Genomic DNA, 25,073 nt, shown 5'->3' with positions numbered 1-25,073 from the left:
CACCTTTCCAGGTGAATCTTACACACCCGTACTGGGCTTTCTTTACTCTGGAGGTTCCCAAGCAACAGGCCCCTGTCCAGATGCTTCTGAAGGCCTCTAGGCGGGCTCAGCTGACAGCTATAGAAGAGAATCTCAAAGGTGACTCAGCCAGTGATGTCAGTGTTTAAACCCAAAGGCCAAAAAGGTACGATCAAGTACCCCACATTTCAAAGTGAGGTGCTAGACCATCGACAGAGGGTTTGCCAAGGGAGTGACCCCTGAAGGGTCTCCTCCAAGATGAGCTGCTCTTCTCCACCAGGGAGCTAGGGCATGCTCCCTGCTGCCCCAGCCAAGGGAAGCACTTCAAGATCCCTTTGGGGAGATTGTCCTGTGTCCTCTAAAGGAAGCAGGAGTGACTCTGATGCCTGGGAAGTCTGTGGGTGAGTCTGCATCCAGCTGGCTGCCTCCATTTGGCAAAACAAAAGGTGCGTTTTTAGTCCCATCAGCCAGCTGTTGACTCCCATGGACCATCTTCAAAATCTATCTTTCAGGAGGACAGTCTGGAGAGGAAAGATAATCCCAGTAGAAGGGAAACCTATGGCTCCTGAGAGGCATCCAACTACAGCGGAAGAGTCTCCAGGACTAGAGGAGCAGGGGATGTCACCAAAGCAACCCATGCTCTGCCAGTAAGTAGGGCTCTTTGACTCTTTGTGGCCCCTCTCTGACCTGGAGGATGCCCAAGCTGCAGTGGTGAAGGGGTGTGGAGGTGGGAAGAGAAGGCTGCCACCTCACCACGCTGTGCACAGCTCCCGATTGCAGGTTCAGGGCCAGGTGCAGGATGGGGCTGGGACCGGAGCAGAGGAAGGTGGTGGTGAGACCTTTTAAATTAAGCAGCTGAGAGTTTTGCTGACCCACGGCACTGCTGTCTGGAAAAGAGATCCTCCCCAGAAAAGACCCAGGACTGCCAGAGTCTCACAAAACCACAGGCATGAGAGGAGTCTATCAAATGAATCCACCTCATTGGGTAGGTTGGTTATGGTTGAAAACAGGAAGGGCTGGGAATGGCAGGGCCAGACAAGCAGCCCAGATGCCACTGACCCACTCTGGGGCCAGAGCCTGCGTCGTATCATCTACTTAGGAAGCCCGAGCCACTGCGGGGCTGAGGGGGTGCATCCCTAAGGCAACACTTCACATCCACATACTTTAAAAAATGTTCGCGAAGGCTCTGTATGGCTCATATTTGATTTTTATCTTTATAATCACCTTGAGAAGTAGGCCACACACATGAGGAATTCTACTCCGCAGCCTGGGAAGAGTATTTAGTTTTGAGCGATTTCCCTCTTCTCTAACCACAAAGCTCTAAGGCTTCCCTTCACTGAATCGGTAGGTTTCCGAGCTTCTCGTCTGCTCAGCTTCCACCGTGGGAGATTTGGTTCTCTCCACTCAGAGCTGAGCCAGGAAAACCCAGGGAAGGTCCCAGCAAAAACAGTGCCAGGAAGCGTGTGCTGTGTGGACAAGGGGGTGCTGGCAGAAAGGGTGTCCAGGCAGGAGGAGGGGAGGGCAACTGGCAAGTGTCCCACAGTTCCCAGCCCTCCCAGTGCCTCAGAATACAGGCAGGTGTGGGTGCTGAGGCAGGTGTGGTTGGAGGAGGCCTGCGGGAGCAGGAGGCAGAGGTGGGACCCTTGTGACCAGAGCCTGGGGCAGGGACCAAGGCTTCTGCAAGGTGTCCGCACAGCACGATAGGGATTGCCACACCTCACCAAGGTCAATGCCAGAGGCCCAGAGACAAGGCTACTGGTCCAACATATCAGGTGCCCACAGAGGAAACCGTCGCCCAGCCCAGAGAACACACAGGCACCTTGGAAGAAGAGGGAGAACATTCCTGGGAGACCGAGCTTTTATCCAAAACAGACAGTACCCCCCATCCCAACATCAGTAGGGATTCAGGACAAGGTAAGAACAGTCAAGATTCAGAACGTTTTCCTGTGCATTCCATCTGCAGGGTATCTAATTCTGACTCTCATAAAACACTGGTTTTATTCTCCATTGGGTCAAGATGATCTTTCGGGCTCTCAAGCCTCCCAAATCTGCCATCCTCCTTGATTCCTCCAATCCTCTCAGCACATTCGTTGCTCCTTGGGGCTTGTAAGATGTTTCCACTGTCCACCTTGATCTCTCGCAACCATTCTTCTTAACCTGTCACATTGAGACGTCTAGTCCTCCAAGTGCCTCCCAGAGGAAACCAGCTCCTTTCTCCCCGAAGCCTGCATCTCACGACTGTTAACGCTTACTTCACATCATGTGAACTCCTACTCGGGAAGACACCTTATGTCTGGCCCTGAACCCAGTGTAGTAATGTTTAGGGTTGGGCCCTCCACAACAAAACACGTATGTGTGCATTCACGGTCTTGATTCTTACAGGCACCCTCTGAGGTGGGTGGCAGGTATCATCGTTCTCATTTACAAACGGAGTGCAGCCCAGAGAAGTCCATCGATTTGTCCCAGGTTGAATAGTGAGTAAAAGAAATGCTTGTCAGATTGGGACACAGGGTCACTAAGCTTCTAGACCCCAATGTGCACACCTAGAGCTCCCGGAAATGGCCTCTGATACTGCTCCCCACCAGACAGATGACAGACAGACAGCTGAGAGATGTTAATGGATGCATGGGGGGCAGGTGAGGGGGTGGGAGAGGGCACAGACCCTAAGAGGCCAATAAGGTAAAACTTCAATAGCTGAACCTAAGTAAAGGGGGAAGGGGTGTTCTCTGTACTCTTCTTATGATAACTTTTGTGTAAGTTTGCATTATTTTCACGCAAAGTTAAAATCACAACAAAAATTACCTGTTTAATTTTTCATTTCTTTTTTAATAATTTATTTTTTATTGGTGTTCAATTTGCCAACATACAGAATAACACCCAGTGCTCATCCCGTCAAGTGCCCCCCTCAGTGCCCCTCACCCCCTCACCCAATCACCCCCCCCACCTCCCCTTCCACCACCCCTAGTTCGTTTCCCAGACTTAGGAGTCTTCATGTTCTGTCTCCCTCTCTGATATTTCCCACACATTTCTTCTCCCTTCCCCTATATTCCCTTTCACTATTATTTATATTCCCCAAATGAATGAGACCATATAATGTTTGTCCTTCTCCGATTGACTTACTTCACTCAGCATAATACCCTCCAGTTCCATCCACATCGAAGCAAATGGTGGGTATTTGTCATTTCTAATAGCTGAGTAATATTCCATTGTATACATAGACCACATCTTCTTTATCCATCATCTTTCGATGGACACCGAGGCTCCTTCCACAGTTTGGCTATTGTGGACATTGCTGCTAGAAACATCGGGGTGCAGGTGTCCCGGTGTTTCACTGCATCTGAATCTTTGGGGTAAATCCCCAACAGCGCAATTGCTGGGTCGTAGGGCAGGTCTATTTTTAACTCTTTGAGGAACCTCCACACAGTTTTCCAGAGTGGCTGCACCAGTTCACATTCCCACCAACAGGGCAAGAGGGTTCCCCTTTTCTCCGCATCCTCTCCAACATTTGTGGTTTCCTGCCTTGTTAATTTTCCCCATTCTCACTGGTGTGAGGTGGGATCTCATTTTTCATTTCTAGGTGCTTTTCCATTTAATGGATAGCAAGTAGCTTGAACGCTAAAACAACGCATTGGGCTGTTAAAAGTCGATAGGAAGCTTCTGGAAACGCCCGTTTCCATCTCAGGCCCTCGGGAGACAGCCTGAGGAGAGAAGGGCTTCCAGGTGTGACTAAGGGGGACCTGCCACCACCGGTCTAATTTACTTCTTAATTTGCAGTTGCCACACCGACCCCAGCGGCTTCGCAGGCAACAGCCCCTCCCCCCAATCGACCCGAGCGGCTTCGGAGGCAGCACCCCAACCCCCACTGGGCCCCAGCGGCTTCGGAGGCAGCACCCCCCACACACCGGGTTTCCTGATATTTTCTTGGGCGTCTCTAGCTCGTTACTTAACTAGGAGAGCAGAAGTGGGCGCAAAGCCACTGCGGGTCGCGCCCAGAGCCCCGTTTCCCTGTCCCCGAGGGGTGTCACTCCCAGCGGCTGTCCCCTGACCTGTCCAGGGCCAGCCCTTCGTCCACCTGTGCTCCTCCCCGAGCCGCTCCTCCCGCAGGCGCAGGGGAAGGGGGGCCGGCGGCGAGCGGGAGGAGGGGGCGCGGGGCTGCGAGGACAGGAGCCGGCAGCGCCGCGGAGAGCAGCAGGGGGGCCTGGGGGCCGCGGGGCCGAGGGGGCGCGGGGCGGGGCCCGGGCGCGGGGGGCGGAGCTGCGGGGCGCGGGATGCGGCCGGGCGGGCGGGGACCCAGGGCGGCCCACGCGCTCCGGCAGCCCCGTGGCAGCTGCGGGGTGCGCGGCGCTCGGACTGGCGGAGCTGGGGGCGCGGGGCCCGAGCCGCGGTGCGCGCCCGGGGCTCGGCCCATGTCGCCGGAGCCGGGATGAGGGCGCCCGCGCTGCTGCCGCCCGCGCTGCTGACCTGCTGCGGCTGGCTGCTCGCTCCCGTGAGTGCGTCCTGCGCCCCCTGCCCTCCCTGCACCCCGAGCCTCGTCTTCCCTGTCCTCCCATCCCGGAGAGGGCGCGGTTCGCCTGGTGCGCTCCTCTCCGGTGACCGGGAGTCGGGCACGGGGCCGGCCTGGGGACCCTCCCCCTCCGCCGGGGTCCGGAGTGCGGGGTCCGGGGTGCGAGGTGTGGGGTCCGATGTCCAGGGTCCAGGGTCCGAGGTCCGGGATTCGGGATTCGGGGCCTGAGCTCGGGAACGGGGTCGTCTGGGGAGCTCCGGGACCCTCCCTCTCCGGTCAGAGCTGGGACCCGGGCAGGGAAGATGCCGTTGCGGGTCCCATCGGCCGCCCTGGATTTGCTAGAAGCTCGATCAGGTTCCGCCTGAGAAGCTGGTCAAGGAGGAGCTGATCTGGGTCGCTCCTTCCCGGGGCGTGAGGCTGGTCGTGCTGGGGAGACAGGGGACAGGGTTGCGGCCACCTGCGCAGATTCGCGTTCCCGAGGGAAATTTCAGTTCCCTTGTGGTTGAATAGCTCTCCTTCCACCCCTTGTGCTTGTTACCGGTTTGTAAGTGTTTCAGTGTGTTTGGGAGGGAGCCGGTGTGGTGAAAGAAAGTTTCCTTTCTGAAATATTCTGCTCTGATTCTTTCATCATTGTTGAAGAGCACTGGGGCAAATGAGACCGAGCAGGGTTTGTTCAAGCACTGCACTACTAGATCCTCTGCTGCTCTAGGATTCTTCCTTTTCCTTGAAGACCTTTTAAAACAAAACTGTCAGCTAGTTTCTTGCTTTCCTCCTGGGTCGTTTTCTGCGTGTGGCACCAGATCATTGGCCCCCTGGCGTCCTAGCCCCCTGAGGTCCTGTAGCAAGGACCGAGCTCTGGGCAGCTGGTCACTGCTGAGGGTATCCGTTACTTGGGGGGTAAGCACCTGCCCAGCTCCCTTGTCTGGTAGGAAGGTCCACCAGGTGTCCTGGGGTGGGGGGGGGGGGGATGGTGCTTTAAAAAGACCCTTGTAAAACAATAAAATAAAATAAAATAAATAAATTAAAATAAAATAAAATAAAATAAAATAAAATAAAATAAAAAAAGACCCTTGTTAGTAACTGTCCCTCTTTGAAAGCTAGTTTGTTAGAAGTACCAAGAATTTCCTGGCCAATGCAGCTTTGTTTTCTAAGATCTCCCAAAGTACGTCATTGCTTGTCATGTTACAGCAATGTCAGGAGCCATAGTGTCTTTTTAGTGACAAACATTTTTTTAAGTCAACATAATTTTCTCAATTCTGAAATTTAAAGACCATTGACTTGTTCATATATGAAAAGTATGATCTGTTTGAAACCAGCAGTTTCTTAGTTGCTGGTTGTCCTCATGAGCTGGGAGCAGGGAACTTTGTGTCTTTTAAAAATTGACGGTAAATGTGGCAAAAGTATCAGCCCTTACTTCTTTTAATTCTGTTAAGAAACTTTATTCCTGGGGCACCTGGGTGGCTCAGTGATTGAGCATCTGCCTTTGGCTTAGGTCGTGATCCCAGGGTCCTGGGATAGAGTTTTGCATCAGGCTCCCTGCGGGAAGCTTGCTTCTCTCTCTGCCTGTGTCTCTGTCCCTTTTTCTGTGTCTCTCATGAATAAATAAATAAAATATTTTAAAAAAAGAAACTTTATTCCTGGTTAGAATTTATTCCTAACTGACCATTTTGATAGTAGGATAATTAGATATAGATGGCCATAATATACCTGGAGTATGACTGTCTTACAATAAAAGTAAAATTTTGTTCAGACACAGGAGGGGGTGTGCAGTTCCAGCCTATAGTATGAGTACTGGGGGTGTGGAGAAATAAAAAAAGAGAACAGAGATCAGGGACTATTTTCTTCTAAGACTAAATGTGCAGCGTTGTCTTTTGCACACAGTAATAGGCAATATTAATCACTCTGTGCCACAGCTTTAGTTCCTATGACAAATCACAATGGGAAATCACCTCCTTATTTAGAGGCAGCAATCATGATAATCCTCCTCGCTCTTCATCTTCCTACTTACCCCTCTAATCTTTTTGAAAATCTCCTTCGCACCAAATTCTAAAGTTTGAAATGTGACCTGCAGCTCCAGAAATAAAGTTATCCTAGTATAGTTCTGTTCAGTGAGGGCAGAGGCTGTGCTGAGAGGAGGCGTGCTGGCGTCTGGGGATAGTGCCTGGTCGTTAAGAAGAGTCTTATGAGTAGACATGTATGTGCTGTAATTAAATCAAGGGCTATGAAGCGGAGGACTCAAACACTGAAAAGTTATTGGATTAAAAAACTCTGTTGCTGCCAAATTAGTACTAACAACATACAATGTATTATGTTAGTAAGTTGTTTTCCTGCTCAGAAAAAATTCTATTAGGTTTATATTTGTATTATAATTCCTTACAAAGTAAACTTTTTTTAAATAACCATGCCAGAAATATGAAGGTGATTGCTTCTTTAATGAGTGTTATTTGGGGAGTAGTTTAGGAATGATGAGGTGCTTTGTTTGGTTTTGTAGAATTGTTGTTTGACTTTCCTCTTATGGTGGAATTTTTAGTTCCTTCCATTTTTTTGAACCTTGACCAGGTGAATAGTGTTCACCCAGAATGTCGATTTCATCTGGAAATACAAGAGGAAGAGACAAAATGTGCAGAGCTTCTAAAGACTCAAACAGGAGAATACAAAGGTAAGATAGGGGCTTGGTGAGTACAACAGTTTCAGCTGGATAAGCTGATAGGCAAATAGCTCATGTCTCACTCTAAAAATTGATGTTTAAAATTGTTTTAAAAATCACCTGCATCTTCAAAAAAAGTCTGTTTTCACTTTTTTAATGAACTGGTAAAACTCATATGAATATTGGGGTCCAGGGAATCCTTCCCATAATATACCTTTTAAAAGAGAAGCTCATCCTTAACAGTAACAGTATTCATGGTTTGACATAATAGCAACAGTTACTAAAATAATTTCATGGACACTGTTATGCGTTGCTGAAACAACTCTGTTATCCGTGGAAGGGGTATTTATCTGGTTTCTTGCATTTAAACATTTTAGTTTAGTCGGGATCCCTGGGTGGCTCAGCGGTTTAGCGCCTGCCTTTGGCCCAGGGCGCGATCCTGGAATCCCGGGATTGAGTCCCATGTCGGGCTCCCTGCATGGAGCCTGCTTCTCCCTCTGCCTGTGTCTCTGCCTCTCTCTGTCTCTCTTTCTCTCTCTCTCTCTCTCTGTGTGTGTCTCTCATTAATAAATAAATAAAATCTTTAAAAAAATTTTAGTCACCTCCCAGATTATTTTAATCCAGTTAAGAATGGTGGAAACATCAGAAATCAAACAGGAAAATTAGACTTTTGATTTCTTGAAGACAGACCTATTGTGAATACAGTGAATTTGCTCATTTTATTTTCTCCACATAAAAAAAAAAAAAAAAAAAAACACACACATGCTGGGACCACTTGCACTCCAGCTATGCACATTCAGAAGTCTATTAATTCAGAAAGGTTCTGTGATAACACCCAAATTATAACAGTAACAAAAACCTTTTGTCCTTCAGCTTGCTTTTTCTCTTTTCATTCTGAAGACAAAAATTAAAATCAAAGTAAGCCTGTGTTAAGTAAGTTTAGTGTCCTACAGAGGGACTTGAAACCAGAAGTTATGGATGTGGGTTTAGTTCTAGACCAGCGCTGCCCAGAAGAAATGGTATGTGGACCACATAGATAATTTTTAATATTCTTGTTGCCACATTAAAAAAGGGAAAAAAAAGTGAGATTAATTTTAATGTACTTTATCCAAATATATCCAAATCATTATCATTTCAATTTGTAATCAATATAAAATGTCGCTGAGAAGTTTTGCATTTTTTTGCACACTAAATCCTAGAACCCAGCATTTGATTTACACTTATAACACGAAACAGTTTGGACCTACCACATCTCAGGTGCTCCCAGCAGCCAGTGGCTCCCATGCTGGACAGCTCGGCTTCAGACCATTGCTAGCACAGGCATCGTGGGCCCTCTCTGGTCCCCTCTGGAGCCTGTATTTCCTCAGCTGAAAAATGAGGTCTCTGACCCCAGGATTCCTCCAGTCTTAAATATCTGTGATTTTTGTAATGCATACATGGTCCTGAGGCCACATCTTACAAATGGTCTGGTGGAGTTCTGACCAGAGAGAGAGGCAAGTGAAAAAGCTCAGCTCCACAGCAAAGGTGGGCTGTGCGTCTGTCCTGTGCAAAGCCATGCACTGGCCATTAGCCAGCTATGAGGATAGATGAGACACAGGCCCTGCTAGCCAGGCCCTCAAGACAAAACAACTGTCAGGTCTGTTCCCTTCAGTTAAAATTAAGAGATTTAGGAAAAATAGATGCTGAGAGGAAATAGACTTTAGAATCGTCAGGTGAGTGGCTGGTGAACCTAGGTCGCAGCAGCACCATCCCTGGGGCCTCTGCATGGAGAGGGGTGGGCCCACATGCTATCTGTCCATCCTCAGTGGGTGACCCATGGGGGTTCACGGGAGTGGGAGCTCCAGCCCCTCATGCCATCATTGCACAGTCAAGTCGCTGACATGTTCCGAGGCTGCCCACACATGGTGGCCACTCATTGGCATTAATTGTTCTGGAGCAGCAGTGAGCAGAACTTCTTCATGTGAGCTCATCTCCCAGTGTTCAAAAGGCATTCGTAGGCTCTGTGGAGCCTACAACTTCCAACTCCTGCAGCCTTCTTCAGGACATACTTTCCAGGCCCTCTGCCACGAGCCATGGACACACACAGACGTTTCCAGAAGGGGGGAGGGAGGAAGACTGCCATTGCCACTGCTGGTCATAATGAAAAGCAGACCAAGCTATACTCGGTTTTATTGCCTTTGACAGATTTTTTACACACGGCGCACCTGTCCCTGCCCGCACCTGGGCCACAGGTCCCCTCCCCTTGTTCTCTCACAACTGATATTCTAGGGAAAAGCTCCCAGAATATTTACTGCTTCTTTCTTGTCACTCTTGATTTCCTACGTTCATCAAGAACATTTTGTTAACAAATAGAAAACTGACACTGTTTCAGTGGACGACAAGGGACACTTAACACTTCAAACAAAGCATTTGGCTCATGACTTTCCCTCAGAAGAATGCCCCTGACGGTTGACCCGTGCTTGGCTACATAGTGGATGGAGCTGGGCAGATGGAGTGTCTGTAAGTTTGTGCCCATGACTCACTTGACAAGTGCTGGGATGAGAAATGGGACTAGTTCAGGGAAGTTTTCTGCCATCATGAAATAGGATATTATGATCACCACAATCAGGAGGGGTTTTGTGCATGAAAGAGTCTTTATTACTAGTTATCTTACTTAGGTGGAGTGTGGCATTCGTTCGTACAGAACAATGTTCTTTTAGTTTTACTCCATTCCAATTCTGAAGGCACAGGTGTGACCCCGAGTCCTTGGCCTTCATGCATGTAAGGGGTTGGGCCTATGAGAAAGCTGACGGCCTTGTGGCTGGGGGGTTGGTGGTGTTGAGGGCTGTGAGTGGCAGCTGCTCCTTACAACCCTTGTTTGTCACTATGAGAAAATGTAGGAGACAAAATGCCCAGCTTCCTATTTCCAGAATATCAGAAATACAAACTTTACATCAAATATTCCAATTTCTTAAAAGTTTACAACTATCTCTTAAAAGTTTTGCAGGAGAGAGATAAGCCTCTTGTAGGGCCCGAGAGCTGCCAAATGGCTCTCCATGTGATGGCTGCACCACTCCCGGCTGCCCCACTGTCACACAGCTCCTCGTGGTGCAGAGATGGGCCAGGACATTTGAAATCTTCAGGACAGTCCCCTTTACAGATTCCTCCTGCCTCAGTTCAGAGATTCTCAGAGGTGATCGGTTTGTGACCCGTATAGACCCCAGGATGGCAATACCTAAGGACAGAGTCATTGAAAATCCCTAGTTCACCTTGACATCAGCTTGAGCAGAAAGAACGTGGTAGTTTTAGATGAAGGCTGTGAAAGATCCTCCTTGTTGAGAGTGTGGAGAAAGATGTCACTCAAGTTTCTTGCAAAGACGAGTCTCAGACCTGGACATTGTCTTATATTGAAGGCTCTTATTATGAATATTAGTTCTACAGCAAAGATATCTGAGTATCACTTGTTTCAGGCAGAAAGAGCCCAGCTACCCTTCGGGAGAAAAGCGGTAATGTGACTGTTGCTCAGGTCTGGCCACCCTTCAGCTTTTTGTAAAGAGGCACAACTTGTGTTCTAAATTCTTTTTTTTTTTTTTCTTTTTACTCTTTGAAATATATGCATGGCTCAAATGCCAGAGATATAAATAGTAGTAAGTTACCAGAATAAAGATTTTGTAGAGGAGGTAAACCAGAAGCAGCAAGTGAAGGCATTCTGACAAGATGAGAGTGTACATTTGCTTCATGAAATTAAAAGAGAGACGGTCTGTAGTGTCTACTTTTAAATTCTGTAGGATTAAGAAGTTGGTGAAACAGAAACAAGGAAAAATTGGCTTTTAATTATAGCGAGATAATTCATATAAACCTGACAAGGAGTTCTTTTTATTATGTGCTGAATCTAAAACAAATGCAAACATGTAAATCCAGATGAAAGACAATTTCAATTCTAAATCCTTTTAAAGAATTCACTATATAAGAAAGAAAAGCTTAGGAGGTATTTAGAACTTTGTCATTTAATATTGATTCATCAGTAGACTAACTTAATCCTACTAATAGATGTATGAGGCACTCCGAGGCCTCCGATGCCTAAAAATATAGCTAAAATCCGGCACTGTTCCCTAGTGGTGGCCTGTGCCGACCTGCTGCGGGGGGGGGAATGAGTCAGCCACACAGGCTTTGCCCAGTTTTCCTGCCTGTGCAGAGTGGAGAGGAACTTTTACATGACTTTGCATTATTTACGCTGAGATCTGGAGGGGACGTGGCCTGTGCCTTGGCAGAGCAGAAGTGGCTTCTGTGTTTTCTTGAGAGCTCCCCACTCAGCTATCCCTTCGGAAGGGGGTATGGTGGTGGATGTTAGCTTAAAACCCGGGCCCTGGGCGGTGCCAAACTAGAAAACATTCTATTCTTTGACTTTGATCCACTTGTCAAGCTGTGAGGGGTTTGGATTTCCCATCCTTGCAGGCTGACGAGTGAGCTGGCCACAGTCTCAGAGATGCCTGCAAAGGACTTGGGGACCCTGGGTCAGAGACAGACTTGAATGCTCTTGGCACATAGGCCGCTTGGGTGTCATGCTCTCTCCTAGTTCCCTTTTCCCAAGTCACACAGGAGCGATGCAGAACGGCCACATGGGGCAAGGCCCACAGGCACCTTGTGTCACAAGAATGCTGCTGGCACTCCTGCCCAGCCTTGGCTCCAGAGAAGGATGCTGTGTCATTTCTTGTGGTCAGTCCAGCGGGAAGCCTCTCTCACGGACGTCTTTGAAAAGACAGTCTGGAGAAAGCTGTCACAGCCTCTTTCCGAGACATGGCCAGAAAGCATCGTCTCCAGCACAGGAGAGTGGCTTCTCCGGAGGGTTGGATTCCTGTGGATACGCAACAGCATGACTGTTACCACTGTGGCTCACTGTCCTGTGTGGTGGCGGTCATCCTGCCACACTGTCTTCAAGGGGGAGATGGAATTTGTTCCCACCACAGCCCCAAGTCCTACAGTACTTGGCATTTAAAAACATATTGAATAGGGATCCCTGGGTGGCGCAGCAGTTTAGCGCCTGCCTTTGGCTCAGGGCGCGATCTTGGAGACCCGGGATCGAATCCCACATCGGGCTTCCGGTGCATGGAGCCTGCTTCTCCCTCTGCCTGTGTCTCTGCCTCTCTCTCTCTCTCTCTGTGTGACTATCATTAAAAAAAAAAAAAAAAAAACTTCAAAACCGTATCTAATGACAGATATTTCCCACTGCGGACCCCTGGTTCCCCACCCTGGAGACAGCCTCTCACCAATCCCACGAACAATGCATGCACAGTATGTACCCGTATCCCCTCTCCATGCCTCTTTCTATGGATGGAAGCTTGGTACCCCAGGCCCATATGTTCTGGTCTATACTTTGTCTTCCTTTCTTGTTTTTCACTTCAGCAGTGTATTTGGAGATGATTCTGTGTTGGCTTGAATATTCTGTTAAGACCTGTGTAGTGGTCTTATGTATTTCCTTAACCTGTCCAGGCTCTAGAGCTTTCAGGTAGCTTACAAGCCATGTTCTAGGGACTGCATTTGTTCATGTGAATAAAATATTTCACCAGCATTTGGGGGTGGCCTTCAAGGCACTGATCATGAAATCATCACCAGATAGCATCGTTTTAGCAGCTTTCTTATTTCTGCGGTGGTTGTGTCACATAGAATATAAGTCGTTCACATCCAGGCTTTTTCTTGCCCCTTTTCATCACAAAGGGAACTAGACAGTTCCATGAATCAGTTCCCTCAATCAAGTGGGGAAGACGTCTCCTTGTCTGCAAACTCCTCCTGGATGCCCAGCTGTTAGAGATGCCTGTCTCTGCCACGGTGGCACCTGCGGAGCCCTGCTGTCACGTGCATCATCCACTGTCTGATTGTCCTTCTCCCTGTGGAGCATGAGCTCTTGAAGAGTGAGCGCTGGTTCCTGGCTTTCTATTCCAGGTCCCCAGCAGACACGCAGTAGATGTGTAAACAGAGTACCCACCATCTTCTATTCACGTGGGTCTGAAGGGAGCTGTTCTGGAAGTTCACGGCATAGCCATGGGGTCAGCAGCTCCCCTCTGACGTCAGGGTGATGCCAGAGCCTGTTTCTTCCCCTTTCAATTTCCCTCTGATGTAAGCAGATCCTTGTTCTAGTCCAAATATCTCTGTGGGCTGATAAGTTCAACAGCCTGATCTGTTTTTTTTTTTTTTTCCTTAGGACTGGGTCTTTTAAAAAATTTTTTTTTAACTAGATTTCTCCTAATTCTGAACTCCTTAAAATCAGCTAGTAGCCTAATATTGGATATTTAAATAACCAGTAATTATTTATTCAGTTTTCTGAAAGTATTGACTTTAAATTTACTTTTTTCAGGAAATGAATCTCTCTGAAAAAATTCTACTCTGAATTAATTTTAATGTTTAGACTCCAAACAGGAATCACAAACACAACATCAGTTTCAAGCAGATAGGGCATCTGCACACCTAGATGCCTCAGTGGATGCTGATTGTGTTTAGAAGAAGAAAGCTGTAGCCTGAGACTGTTAATCACAGGAGGGAACTCAAAGCAGACTCACAGTGCACGGGTCAGGACCACGTTAGCTTCTCACCCCTCACAGATTCTGGTGGCTTTTCAATCATGTGGGCAGGTCATGGCCTTTCTTGACAAGGAGTTGAAGATATGAGCTGTTCAGTTGCAAGGCTTTCTAGAGTTTTCTGGATCGAGCACCAGTTCCAGGGATGGCCTCGAAATGCCCCATGGCCAGAGCCTCTGGTTTTGAGTGGTTGCCTTGTGGCATGGATGAGGGAGAGACAGGCTGTCTGGTTGTTGTTTGCTGATGCATCAGCTGGTTCTTTTATGGACTTTTGCAGCATGCTATAATTAAGTGCATGCCAGGAGGGAAGGCGCAAAGAGGAGTTGGTTGGGGTGTGATCATCCCCAGGGAACCCCAGATCGTGTCCCCGTGGCAATGCTGTGGGTTCGCAGAGATAACAGGGCTTTGAGTCGAGAGACTCTGGCGGGGGGCGGGGGGCGGGAACCAGAGAATGTGAACGTACAGTAACATCAGTTTACTTGGAACCAGAAACCGACAGTGACAGTGACTGAGGACTTATCTCTCCTCAGAGATAAAGGCAGAAGCAGGATGGGTGGGAAATCGACCAAGAAAAATGGATGTCCTTTGATTGTAAGCTAGTGGGTGTTGAGTACTGTGCTCATTTACTGAGTCCTGCTCACAACTGTCGTCTTGGTCTCCTTTTGGCCTGGTGTGTGCCGTGCTCAGGCCTGGCTGGACTTGTTCCCTCTGGCAGCCACCCTGCCACAAGGCCAAGCCCTGCAGCCTTCCTTCCAGCTCCCCTTGTGCCTTGACATTGCTTCTGTTGTGACACCGAAGGCATGCACCTTGCACAGCAGGTGCGGTGTCCCGTCTCAAGTTCCTCAGCCTCCTGGCACAAAGGCTTCTGCTGGAGGGACCCTTCCCATTCAGCACAGATGGAGCAAAGACTGTGCAGACCTCACGCAGCACCTAGGGCAGAGCATGCTGTGCACCTGAGAGGCTGTGCGGGGTCCTGTCTCAGGACAAAGGAGGGAGATGCACCAACACCCTTGTCGGGGGACCCCTCCCCATTTGATCACCAGTCACTGCGTCAGGACGTGTCAAAGTACAGAAATTCGAGAGAGCATTCTGAGCATCTCCTCCATGTTGGTGGCAGAAAGAGCCCAGGTCCCTGGACTCCTACTCAAATACTCTTTTTACAAAACCATATTTGGTATCCTAGAGGGAAGATGCTTTAGAAGACGATTTCCTTCCTCTTTAGTGACTGCTTCAGGGGAAGGGACGTTCAGGTGGGTAGACCCCACCGTTTACCAGCCAAGATCATACCAGCTTCTCCAAATGTTCATTCTTAATTGTCAGCATGTTCAGCCTAAGGTGGCTCATGAACAAGGATTCCCTCCATTGACTGGACCCCTGAAATCAGCGTTTCCTTTCCTCTGGCCTACAGTAATGGTCTTGAAGTGTCAGGACAGGAGCTTCATTGGTACCTTGTGCCTCCGGCCTTAGTTTCGTTATCACACCCCTGGGGGTGGAGGGGGGGTCGAGTCGGTTCTCTGCTCTTCTGTGTGTGAACATGGACCCGTCACAATCAGCTGTGGTTTATCTGCAAGTGGAGACCATGCAGTTGGGGATCGTAAATCCGTGCCCCAGAGCATTCCCAGACTTCTGCAGCCTGGGTGTCAGGGTTACTGTGAGCACAGTCGGGGCACTCTGGCAGCCCAAGAGTCACTGACAGAGGCACCCTCCTCCCATCCCAGCACAGCATTAATACAGCTTTTCAAATCTGTGACTTCTTTGCAGCTCCCTCCTTCTCTGCAACAGGAGGGTAGAGGCTTATTTGAGAGGACGTGGGATGGGGCTGGGCTGCACAGCTCCCAGTGACAGGGCAGTGTGCTCTTCCTGGTGCCCTCCTGCCCTATCCTGTGAGGCCTTGGGCTCAGTACCCCGTGACTCTAAAAGATCCGTGCAAGACAGTCTCCTTGCTGCAAACCACAATACAGGGATTCAGAGGAGGGAGGGTTTCCACCGGGGGACCAGGTACTGGCTCTGTTCCAAAGCTCGGAGGTGCAGGGTTTGGACGTGCAGCAAACAGGGAGAGAAGCCTGTGTCGGGCTCTGCGCTCAGCGGGAAGTCTACTTGGGATTCCTTCTCTTTCCCTCTCTCCCCCTCACCCTCTGTCTCCCGCTCTCCCCCTCTGATCCTCCCCCAGCTCGTGCATTCTCCCCGCCTACCAAAATATGGAAATAAAATCTTCAGAGAAAAAAGAGATAGAGGCTGTTAATGAAAGGTCACAGCAGCAAACGTCTCAGTGAGTGAGAGGCATGAGCATATTGCACACTCATCAGTTAACACACTCATCAGTGTTCCTAAACGGTTGCATTTTGGGGCCTACACAGGCTTCCTGAGGCCAGCATGTGCACAGATGTCTGAGTGGCGTAGATGCTGCACCTCCTTTGAGGGGTTGGCAGCCGATCTGCTCAGGCTCAACTGAGAAGACTGCTAGATGCTTGGGATTTATTGTGTTCGGCACATGTTTTTAAATATATAAGTTCAAACTGGATCTCTTCTTTGAAAAATCCTTTTGTTGAGTTAACAGCCTTAGTTAATTCTGGATTCTGCGTCTTGGTTTAATTGTGAGTTCAGGTCCCAGAATATGACCCTTACCAACGGAACCTGCCTACACTGCCATCCCTATGGGGGCTAAAACTTTCTTGCTTCCAGTGGCAATGTCCCAGCAAGTGGTATTTCCAGACAAGCTATGGCTTGCCCCAGCTACTGAGGGGGTGCCTCCTTCAGCAGCCTCATGAGGCAGAATATTGGGGTTCCCCGGCACTGTCCACAAAATACTCTTATAGCACCCTACATGTCTTTAGAGAACCTGGTTCCCTGCTGTCCAGGTGCCTTGGTGGTGACTGAGGAAGCAGCATGGTCCCAGGGCTCGACCCTAGTCTTGGTGTCTCACAGGGACCCAGGGCCTGACCTGCTTATGGGCCTGTGTACGAGTCAGGAACACAGAAGGGCCGGTGCCCAGTGGAGGTCATGTTGGTGGAATCTTCTGGCATTGGTGCTACAGGAAGACCTTTGGGTCAGGGCCCCCCTGGCAGGGCTTCCCTGGGGTTGTGTAGCCTTGGGAGGTGTAGGTGCTTAATAGACACTGGCGGAAGCAGTGAGTCCCTATTCCTGCCGATGCTGAGAGGGCCTGGCTTACCTCAGCTACAAGCTGCACTGCGTCAGGAAGGACGTGTGGCCCATGGTTGGACCAAGCATGTTCCGTTTCTGCCTCTGCGGGACACGGAGAAGGTTGTCACCATGTCCCCAGGCTGGTTCTATCAGCTGGTCTGGACCCTTCCAGCAACAACCCTCTGGTATCGCCTTCTACTCACACTCATGGTCTCGTTCTGACAAGTCATGGCTTTGGGTGTCTCCCCTCAGTAGGCTCCTTTCTGCTCTGCTTCTGCCAATAACCATTAGTTTTCATCATTCCTGATAGTGGTGTTTTTAAAATAGCATTTGGTAACTGTCCCTGGCTCTGTGAGTACATGGATAGAGCTTGCCTTATCTCAACAGAAAATATTTTAGGAACAAATGATGTCAGTACGCATCCTTAGAGCAATAGAAGAAGGAATCCCTCATCTAGTAGGATTTGATCGTCACTATTCATGCTTAGATGAACGGTTCTGTAGGACTTGGAGCAGTAGGATGTCTGTAACTGGACAAGTATGTACAAAGATACCCAAAGAGCAAACCCAAAACTGAAGGGGGGACTGGCAGGAAAATTTAGGAGTGAAGTGTGTTCAGATCCAGTATCGTGTTCACTGTCCAGGGGCTGGGAGTCCGCACCCTCGGCATCACCACGCAGCTTCCTGCAAAGCTCGGTTGGCGTCACTGGGGTGTCTTGTTGACAGTAGACACTGACACAGCCCGGGCACAGCGTGTTCTCTGTGCAGCTCCTGCGGCTGCTGGGGGTACAATGTCTGTATCTCAACCCCATGCTGTGTACACAGCTCCAGCCCCGGGAAACCACGGCCCGAGTGTCCAGGAATGGTAGCACTCTGGGAACATCTCTGAGCAGAAACTCACAGCAACGTAGAGGTGAGGATATTGTTACGTTGCTGCTGGTTGTAACTGCAGTTGCTCACTGAAAGCTCCAATGGCAGACGTAGGGCCAGGAACAGCTGGTATGATTTTGACCATAGGACATAGGATAAATCCTATCACTATTGCCCAAGTGACCTGAAGCTTCAAAGTAAGAGGGTTGCTTCAAGATGCCCTGACCACCCCTGGGAGAAACGACAGGGGCCCAAGCTGCCCATTGGGGGCGCATCTGTCCTTCGAAGCCTAGGTGCCCGTGGAGCCTGGCATCTAGTCTCGCTGGCTCTGGGGCCTTCAGGAATGCTGGTCCCTGTTTGTGAGCACCAGGCAGAGGAGGATGCACCAGCGTCCCCAGGAGCCTGTCTGCAGTAGCCCGGGGGCCAGCTGTGGGGCCAGCAGGCAGGGATGGGCCAGTGGCCAGTCAGCTTGTCTGAGGATTCAGGTCAGAACACGTGACTGGGGTCACAGACAAGGCTCTTTAAAAAACGGTTTCTTCCAACTCAATTGGTGAGTCATTTCGTCGGGCTCTTAGTTTTTGTTTTGTTTTGTTTTTAAAGATTTTATTCACTTATTCATGAGAGACACACAGAGAGAGGCAGAGACACAGGCAGAGGGAGAAGCAGGCTCCATGCAGGGAGCCTGATGCGGGACTGGATCCTAGGACCCCGGGATCACCCCCGGGGCCAAAGGCAGATGCTCAACCACTGAGACCCCCAGGAGCACCGAGCTCTTAGTTCTTTAGATTGATCCTATGCATGGAGGGGGCTGGAAATGGGAAACAAACCAATGATCTTGACCACAATGGCCAAAATGAAGATGATTCATGGCTTTAAAGACCGTTAAATTAAATTAGAATTTCAGATCTCAGAGGGTCTGTGGAAAACTCCTGGGAGGTTGCAGAGCTATGCCTGTCAGGTGCCCTCTGGTTATTTTAGTGGGAGGGCAGAGTACAGCTTCGGCCACCCTGACCTCTGGTGGCGGCCAGCCTGCTGAGAGTACTTGCCCTGTGCTGCTCCTATCTCTGTGTTTACCTGGCTCGTTCTTCTTCTGCAAGGACACGGAGTGCAAGGCAGGGGGCAGGGGGGTGTCCTCAAGGAATAAAACTGAGTGAGCCACGCAAAAGCAGAAAGGGAGTAAAGGCTTCAGAGGGACCCCTGAGGTCAGTTCCTGTCAGGGCCAAGACCGCTTTCCTCTGTATTCGAGCTTGTCCTCTGTCCAGGAGGCTACAGAGCAGGGACTGCATGAGGACCGGGGATGCAGCTGGGAGACAGAGGCCCCCTCCGACTGCACGAGGACATGCCAGTGGAGGTTCGTCCAAGAGAACCTGCAGGAAGAGCAGCAGTATCTCTGAGGAGCTCAGGGCCGAGCCTCCTCACCCCCGGAGCCACTGAGGAAGGCCCCTGCCCACCCTGGCGCCCAGCACCGCCCCCACCCCCACCCGCTGCCCAGCCCAGGTGGAGCTGGCCCCACCAGGTGCGGAAGAAGCAGACTCATCCTGATCCCAGATGGTCAGAAATGCAGGGGCCGGACCTGGCGCCTGGGTGGCCACCCCCTGATCAGTCTGTTTCCCATTTCCAGTCCCCTCCGGGCATAGGATCAATCTAAAGAACTAAGAGCTTGGGGCACCTGGGGTGCTCAGTGGTTGAGCATGGGATCCTGCGCGGATGGGGCAGGGCCCCATGTCATGGCCTTAAGGACCATGGATTCCCCGCATGCTGGCAGAGGCACCAAAGGTGACCTGGGGGCTGCATCTCCATCCCCCCTCGTGGGAGCTGGTGCCACATGGAAATGCGCTTCTGGTGGGTGTGTGCGCTTTGGTTCCTTAAGGCACAAGAGGCCTAGAATCCTACAGATACACTCCGGTGAGATGCTCTCAGTGTCCCCCCAAGTCGGGGAATGTCTGAGCCTGTGGATGGAGGAGCTGCGGGGTTGGCCAGGGCCTGTCTCATGGCCTCAGGAGGCGGGACCTCCCTCTGCTGCACAGTGTTTCCCAGGTGAGCCGTGAGTCTCTTCCCGAATGACCCTACTGACCCCGTAAATCGCTGCACTTGCTGCTACTTCTTCTCCTGGCAGATGACTGGTGCTCACACCAACAGACAGATGAAGGCAACACCACAGCGAGCGACCACACGGACGTTCATTGTCAAAGTGCTTCACCCCATTTGGAGATGTCCAAGGAGGAATCTGGCTTGAGTCACCACTGCCCCACCCTGGCCCGGGTGCCGCCCCCACCACGGGCGGTGAGACCAGAGTCCCCAGGCCGAGCCTGCCAGCCTGGCACTCCCAGGGACTGCCACCAACCCAGGCTGCAGCTGCTCCCTAGGCTGAGTGGCCTGCTGTCTACACCGCAGCCACAACAGCGCATCGCCTCAGAGGCCATGTGGGCCAGGGGCTGGGGGAGTGGTGAGTGGGGGGGGGGGGGGCGTAGGGAGAGGAGCAGGGGCTGGAGTCAGGAGGGGCAGGCGTGTGGACACCCCTGGAGAGTGGGAAGCCCTGCCCTGCCCGCGGTCTGGTTTTCTGCTCAGTGCACTGACCGGGGCCCACTGCTCAGAGGGAGAAACTGAGGCTTAGAAGGGCTCCGCCTGTGCTTGCAGGCAGAGCTACACATGTTGGTTTCTGGTCTTTTTTGAGCAAAGTCAAAAAAATAAGAAGTAAATGAAACTCAGGTGTACAGCGAGGCCCTTGTTCCCGGGGTGTGCAGCATGGCCGCGGGGGGGCAGGGAGGCTGCCGAGGGACCCGGCACCGAGACCTCACGCTTGGTCCGCCGCCACCGGATAGCGTCCCCCCGCAGTCCCCCCGCAGTCCCCCGGCTCGCGCAGCTCTCCTGTCCCGTCCCTGTCTCGCTGCCTCGAACTCTGTCCCTGGCGTCTTCTCTCAGATGTGGCGTTTCTCACTCGCACTCACAGCCCCTGGAAATCCGCGACGGAAGCTCGTCTTGTGGGGCTGCGGGTGGCTTCCCTGGGACTCGGGCTGCCCTGCGGGGCGCGCCGGTGGGGAGAGCCGCGGGCCGGCGGGCTCCTTGCTCTGCAGCCCTGCGCAGGCGCAGCTCCGGGCGGGCCCTCCGCTCGCCCTTTCCCTGCAGCCGCTGAGTCTGGGAGACACTTTGCTGCTTCAGACTTTCCACAGCGATTAAGCTTCTGAACCAGGAGCTGCTGGTACCATTTCCTGTTACCTGTGGAGGGAAGCCTGCAGCCAGGGACTGCCCTGCAGCGCCAACAGTTGCTCGGTTCCGGTCCCAGCCACCTGTTCCTGCCGCCGGGCCTCAGCCCCCGTCCCCCCGTCACTGCTTCCTACAGGACCTCAGCCCCTGCCCCATCACCCATCACCGCTTTCCCGCGGGTCCTCAGCCCCTGTCCCCGTCCCTGTCACTGCTTCCCCATATGACCTCAGCCCCTGTCCTCATCCCTGTCCCATCCCCGCTTCCCCGTGTGCTGGGGAAACACTGTGGGAACCCCAAGTCCACCTCTGAGAGCCATGCCCACCGGGCCCCCTAAGGTGTCTGTCTCTGGGCTGATATTCGTGGGGACTGGATTTCTCTTGCCGTGGAAAGGTAGATGGCTCTGGCCTGGCCATGGCCTGTGGCACCCCAGGGCCCTCATGCACAGAGGGTGGCCCCCACAGGCGTGGCCCTGGTCACAGCCCGGTCTGAAGCACCAGCACAGTCACCCCACTGTCAGCCCATCCCCTGAGGCCTCGGGAGGAACTGGCCTCACAGCCGTGCCCTTGGCCCTGTGCCCCGTGCTCTCTGCATGTAGTGTCCTGATCTGGAGGGCAGGAGTGATGGCAGCGAGTCACCCCAGCCCCGCGAGGCCCAGAGCACACGCGGCCCTGGCCCTTGTGGCCCCGGCCCTTGGCCACGGGGAGCCTCATGCAGCGCGTCCACGGGCCCCTCCCTACAAAGACAGTAACACGAATGTGAGGTGCATGGTGTGCTTCTCCTGAAAATTCCCCGATGTTGATGTCACTGCAGAAATGAGAACAAAATCCAAACCTGAAAACAACACGTGCACCGTCATCTGTGAGAGTCCTGGCTTGCCTGGAAACCAGAGAAAACTGGTTATGAGGGCATCCGTTTCCTTTTCGTTATGGCAGATTCCCCCGCACTGGGTGGGACCCTGCGCTCTGACAAGAGGATCCCGGGTTCAGGTGTGTCCCATGTGCCTGTATCTCCGGCACATTCCAGGAGCCGCGTCTCCTGACCCGTATTCATCAGTGTCCTGTCTGCGCCGCCAACAGTGTTTCGAGGCTGCACACGCAGGTCAGTGTTTCTGAGCCGCTTGGTCTAGATGATTGTTTGCCGTTGGGGCCTGTCCTCGCTTTGCCCCTGAAACTGGCCGGGCTCCTGGAGGGCTACTGGGGGGCTCCTGGTCAGTTCCTGGGGAGCTTCTGGCCGGGCCCCCGCATACCTGGCTCCTCCTGAAGCCCGCGGGAGACTCTGCACCCCACCGGTGCATCCTGGACCCGTCACTGGCCCAGCTGCCCAGGTCATGCGCTTGTCCTGCAAAAAACAGGGAGAGCGGTCGGCGGGCAGTGTGGACCTGGAGCTGCCAGGGGTGGCAGGGGCTGCTCCGGGAGCTCACGTGGCCGGAGTTGTCGGCGGCCCTGCAGACCCTCAAAGAAGAAATCGCAGACAAGATGCGTTCACGCAGAAGAAACACACGGAGCCCCATCAGCAGGTCCAGACTCAAGGGAAAGGCGTTGGCTTTATGTCTCAAGTTCCAGAAATAAACACACACTTTATGTTTTGAATTAATAGACGTCAGAGGCATTTTTTCTGGCTTTCAGTTCACCAGGCTGCTAACCATCGCTTAAGGAAGAAGGCTTCTCCTCCATCTTCTTGGTGGGTTTTGAAAGACAGAGAATATTTCTGTGATAAGTGAAAAATACACTTTTTAACAAAAACTTCTCACATATTTATTCATAAAACAAGTTAGATAATTTACATGGGCGTTTTAGCTGGTAAACACCATGTGGAGAAAGTCTCATCTGCTGGACGAGGGGACCCTCAGCAGCGGCCCTGGGATGGTCACGGCTTCCGTGATCTTCTCTCTCTGCCTTAAGCTTCTGGATGACTCGCGAGCCTGGCGTGTCGGTCAGTGGGGGGGCCTGCGTCGGCTGGAGCTGCAGGAGGGTGCCGTCCCGGAGAACTCCCTGCGGCCACGAGCTGTTCCCATCTGTGCTGTGCTGTTGTCGCCACAGACCACGCGTGGCTGTGGAGCATTTGTCCAGCTCCTGCAACTGAGGAACTGAATTGTTATTGTATTTGATTTTAACTAATATAGATTGAAATTGAAAAGGTCACAGAAGCTTGGGCTGCCAAATTGGAAAGTGCGGTTCTCAGACTTTGTCCTCAGCTGTATATGAGCGTGTACCACTTGGTTCATCCTCTTGTTCTTACTGTTTTAGCAGAGTTCCGACCTCCGTTAAGTAACCACAGTGTCGGCCAGGATCCGGGTGGGTCCCTGCCTGTGGTTGCTCACTGAGTTTAATCATTTCTAACCATACCTGCTATTTTAAACAAATGGTCTTTGTTACATTAAAGGAGTCTCATTAAGAGTTTTTGAAAATGAGGAATGGCTGCTAAACTTTGTCAGATGACTTTTCAGAGTCTATTGATAAGAACAAACGCTTTCCCTTTCAGACCAACTGACATCCTTATCACCATCTTAATTCCCAAGGTTGCTGCCAAAGTGTAAGAAAAATGAATTCCACATGCAGGCTGATTGCCTCACTGGGCCACTGTGTCTGACACCATCTACACTGCTCACTGGTTCTCAAACTAGCCTTTTCTCCAAATGTATTGCCTTGGCTCACACTTTTCTTTTATTGGGAAGGACTCCGGCCTGTCCTCTCCTGTCCCTCCTCCAATCTGCCCTCCAGCTGAGTCCTGTCATAATTGTTGGATCACAGTTGACCTCATAACAATTGATATTTCCTTCCTTGTGTGACTTTATGCTTTTCCTGCCTGATTTTTCTATTCCTTTCTTTTCTATGTATCTGTCAGTGATTAAGCATCACACTTTGTACCAAAACAACAAAATGCTCTCAAGACAATCATATACCTCCTGCCTTGGTTGGCCAGATTGGCCTGGGGGCTCCCAAGGGTCTGTTCTGGTCATGGGGCATATGCTCAGCCCCCAGACAAACCTGGCAGGGGCAGGAAGGACAGAGGTCTCAGTGTTCAGAATTCAAACATGATGTGATGTTCTTGAGTCCAGTGCTTGGTGTCCTGCGTCCAGAGCCCCCCGGGGGGCAAGCTTTACCTCCTCATGCTCCTCACTCTTCGCAGGCGCGGTGCCTCCCTCCGCCTCCCTCATTTCTTAGGCCGGGTGTATGCGTTCTCTCCTCCATGTTTATTGACCTCTCCGAGTGCTGCCCTTTCAGACTTCTTGATGTTATTTTCGTGGGATTAGGGAAGTAGAATCGAGAAGCTCATGGACTCCTACTTGGCTGTATCCTCCCCTCAGACTCACTGCAGACGGGGCCACCTCCACACCAGCCTCTGGCCCTCAGTGCTCTCAGCCTGGGCCGTCGTGTGGCTCCCCGCTGGGGCATAGGTGGGAAGGCGCCTCTGCCACTATTGCCCAAGGCCTGTACAGCCGGGGCGTGAGGGCCCAGTACACATATAAACGGGGCGAGGGCTTGCCAGCAACAGAAGGGGTGATCCAGTGGACTCTAGGAACTTAAGTCAAGTCCTGCTGTAATATGAAGATGGACTGCAATGAACCCATGGATTTTATATCTCTCCATTAAGGTTCTCACTATTGAAACAGAAATTTGTCATTTTTGGGGTGACGACTGTTGACCCTCCCCAATGACCGATGGCCTATGTTCGGAACGAGCTGCCTTCCCAGTGGGGCAGTCTCAGCATCGCTTGTGCTTCTTGGGAGATCTGGATACCCCCACTGTCCCTTGTTGGCTCTCTGTTGGGAACTGGGCCCTGTCCCGTCCAGGCCTCTGCCTCCTGTGCCAACAGTGGATGGTGTCATGTGAGCTGTCATTGCAGGGCCACTGCCTGCCCTGCTCTCCAGCCTTGGCACACTCCTGGGGAGCCAGCCACTCACGTGTACTTGAAGACTTGTTCTGAATATCTCTTCAAAAGCAGTATTTTCTTTAAATATGTAAGAACGTGAGGGGGGCCTGGGGCTCCATCAGTGAAGCGTCTGTCTTCTGCTCAGGTCAAAGTCTCAGGGTCCTGGGATCGAGTCCCGTGTCGGGCTCCCTGCTCAGCAGGGAGCCTGCTCCTCCCTCTCCTCCTCTCCCTCTCTCTCTCAAATAAATAAAATCTTTTAAAAATTT

At 51.4% G+C, this 25,073-nt stretch overlaps 1 protein-coding gene across 1 annotated transcript in view; it reads left to right on the top strand.

Annotated features, from left to right (window-relative positions):
• Positions 1 to 4,390: 4,390 nt before the first annotated feature.
• Positions 4,391 to 25,073, top strand: part of VIPR2 (vasoactive intestinal peptide receptor 2) — a 59,238-nt gene continuing 38,555 nt past the window's right edge. The window contains 2 exon segments of the mRNA XM_038559854.1: positions 4,391 to 4,504; positions 7,082 to 7,181. Of these exon segments, the coding sequence (XP_038415782.1) occupies positions 4,442 to 4,504; positions 7,082 to 7,181 (163 nt within the window). The 5' untranslated portion in view covers positions 4,391 to 4,441.

This window comes from Canis lupus, chromosome 16 (genome assembly GCF_011100685.1).
Source record: "Canis lupus familiaris isolate Mischka breed German Shepherd chromosome 16, alternate assembly UU_Cfam_GSD_1.0, whole genome shotgun sequence".
Taxonomy (NCBI): Eukaryota; Metazoa; Chordata; class Mammalia; order Carnivora; family Canidae; genus Canis; species Canis lupus.
The sequence above is the reverse complement of the archived record's forward strand: the minus strand, read 5'-3'. Positions and strand labels throughout refer to the sequence as shown.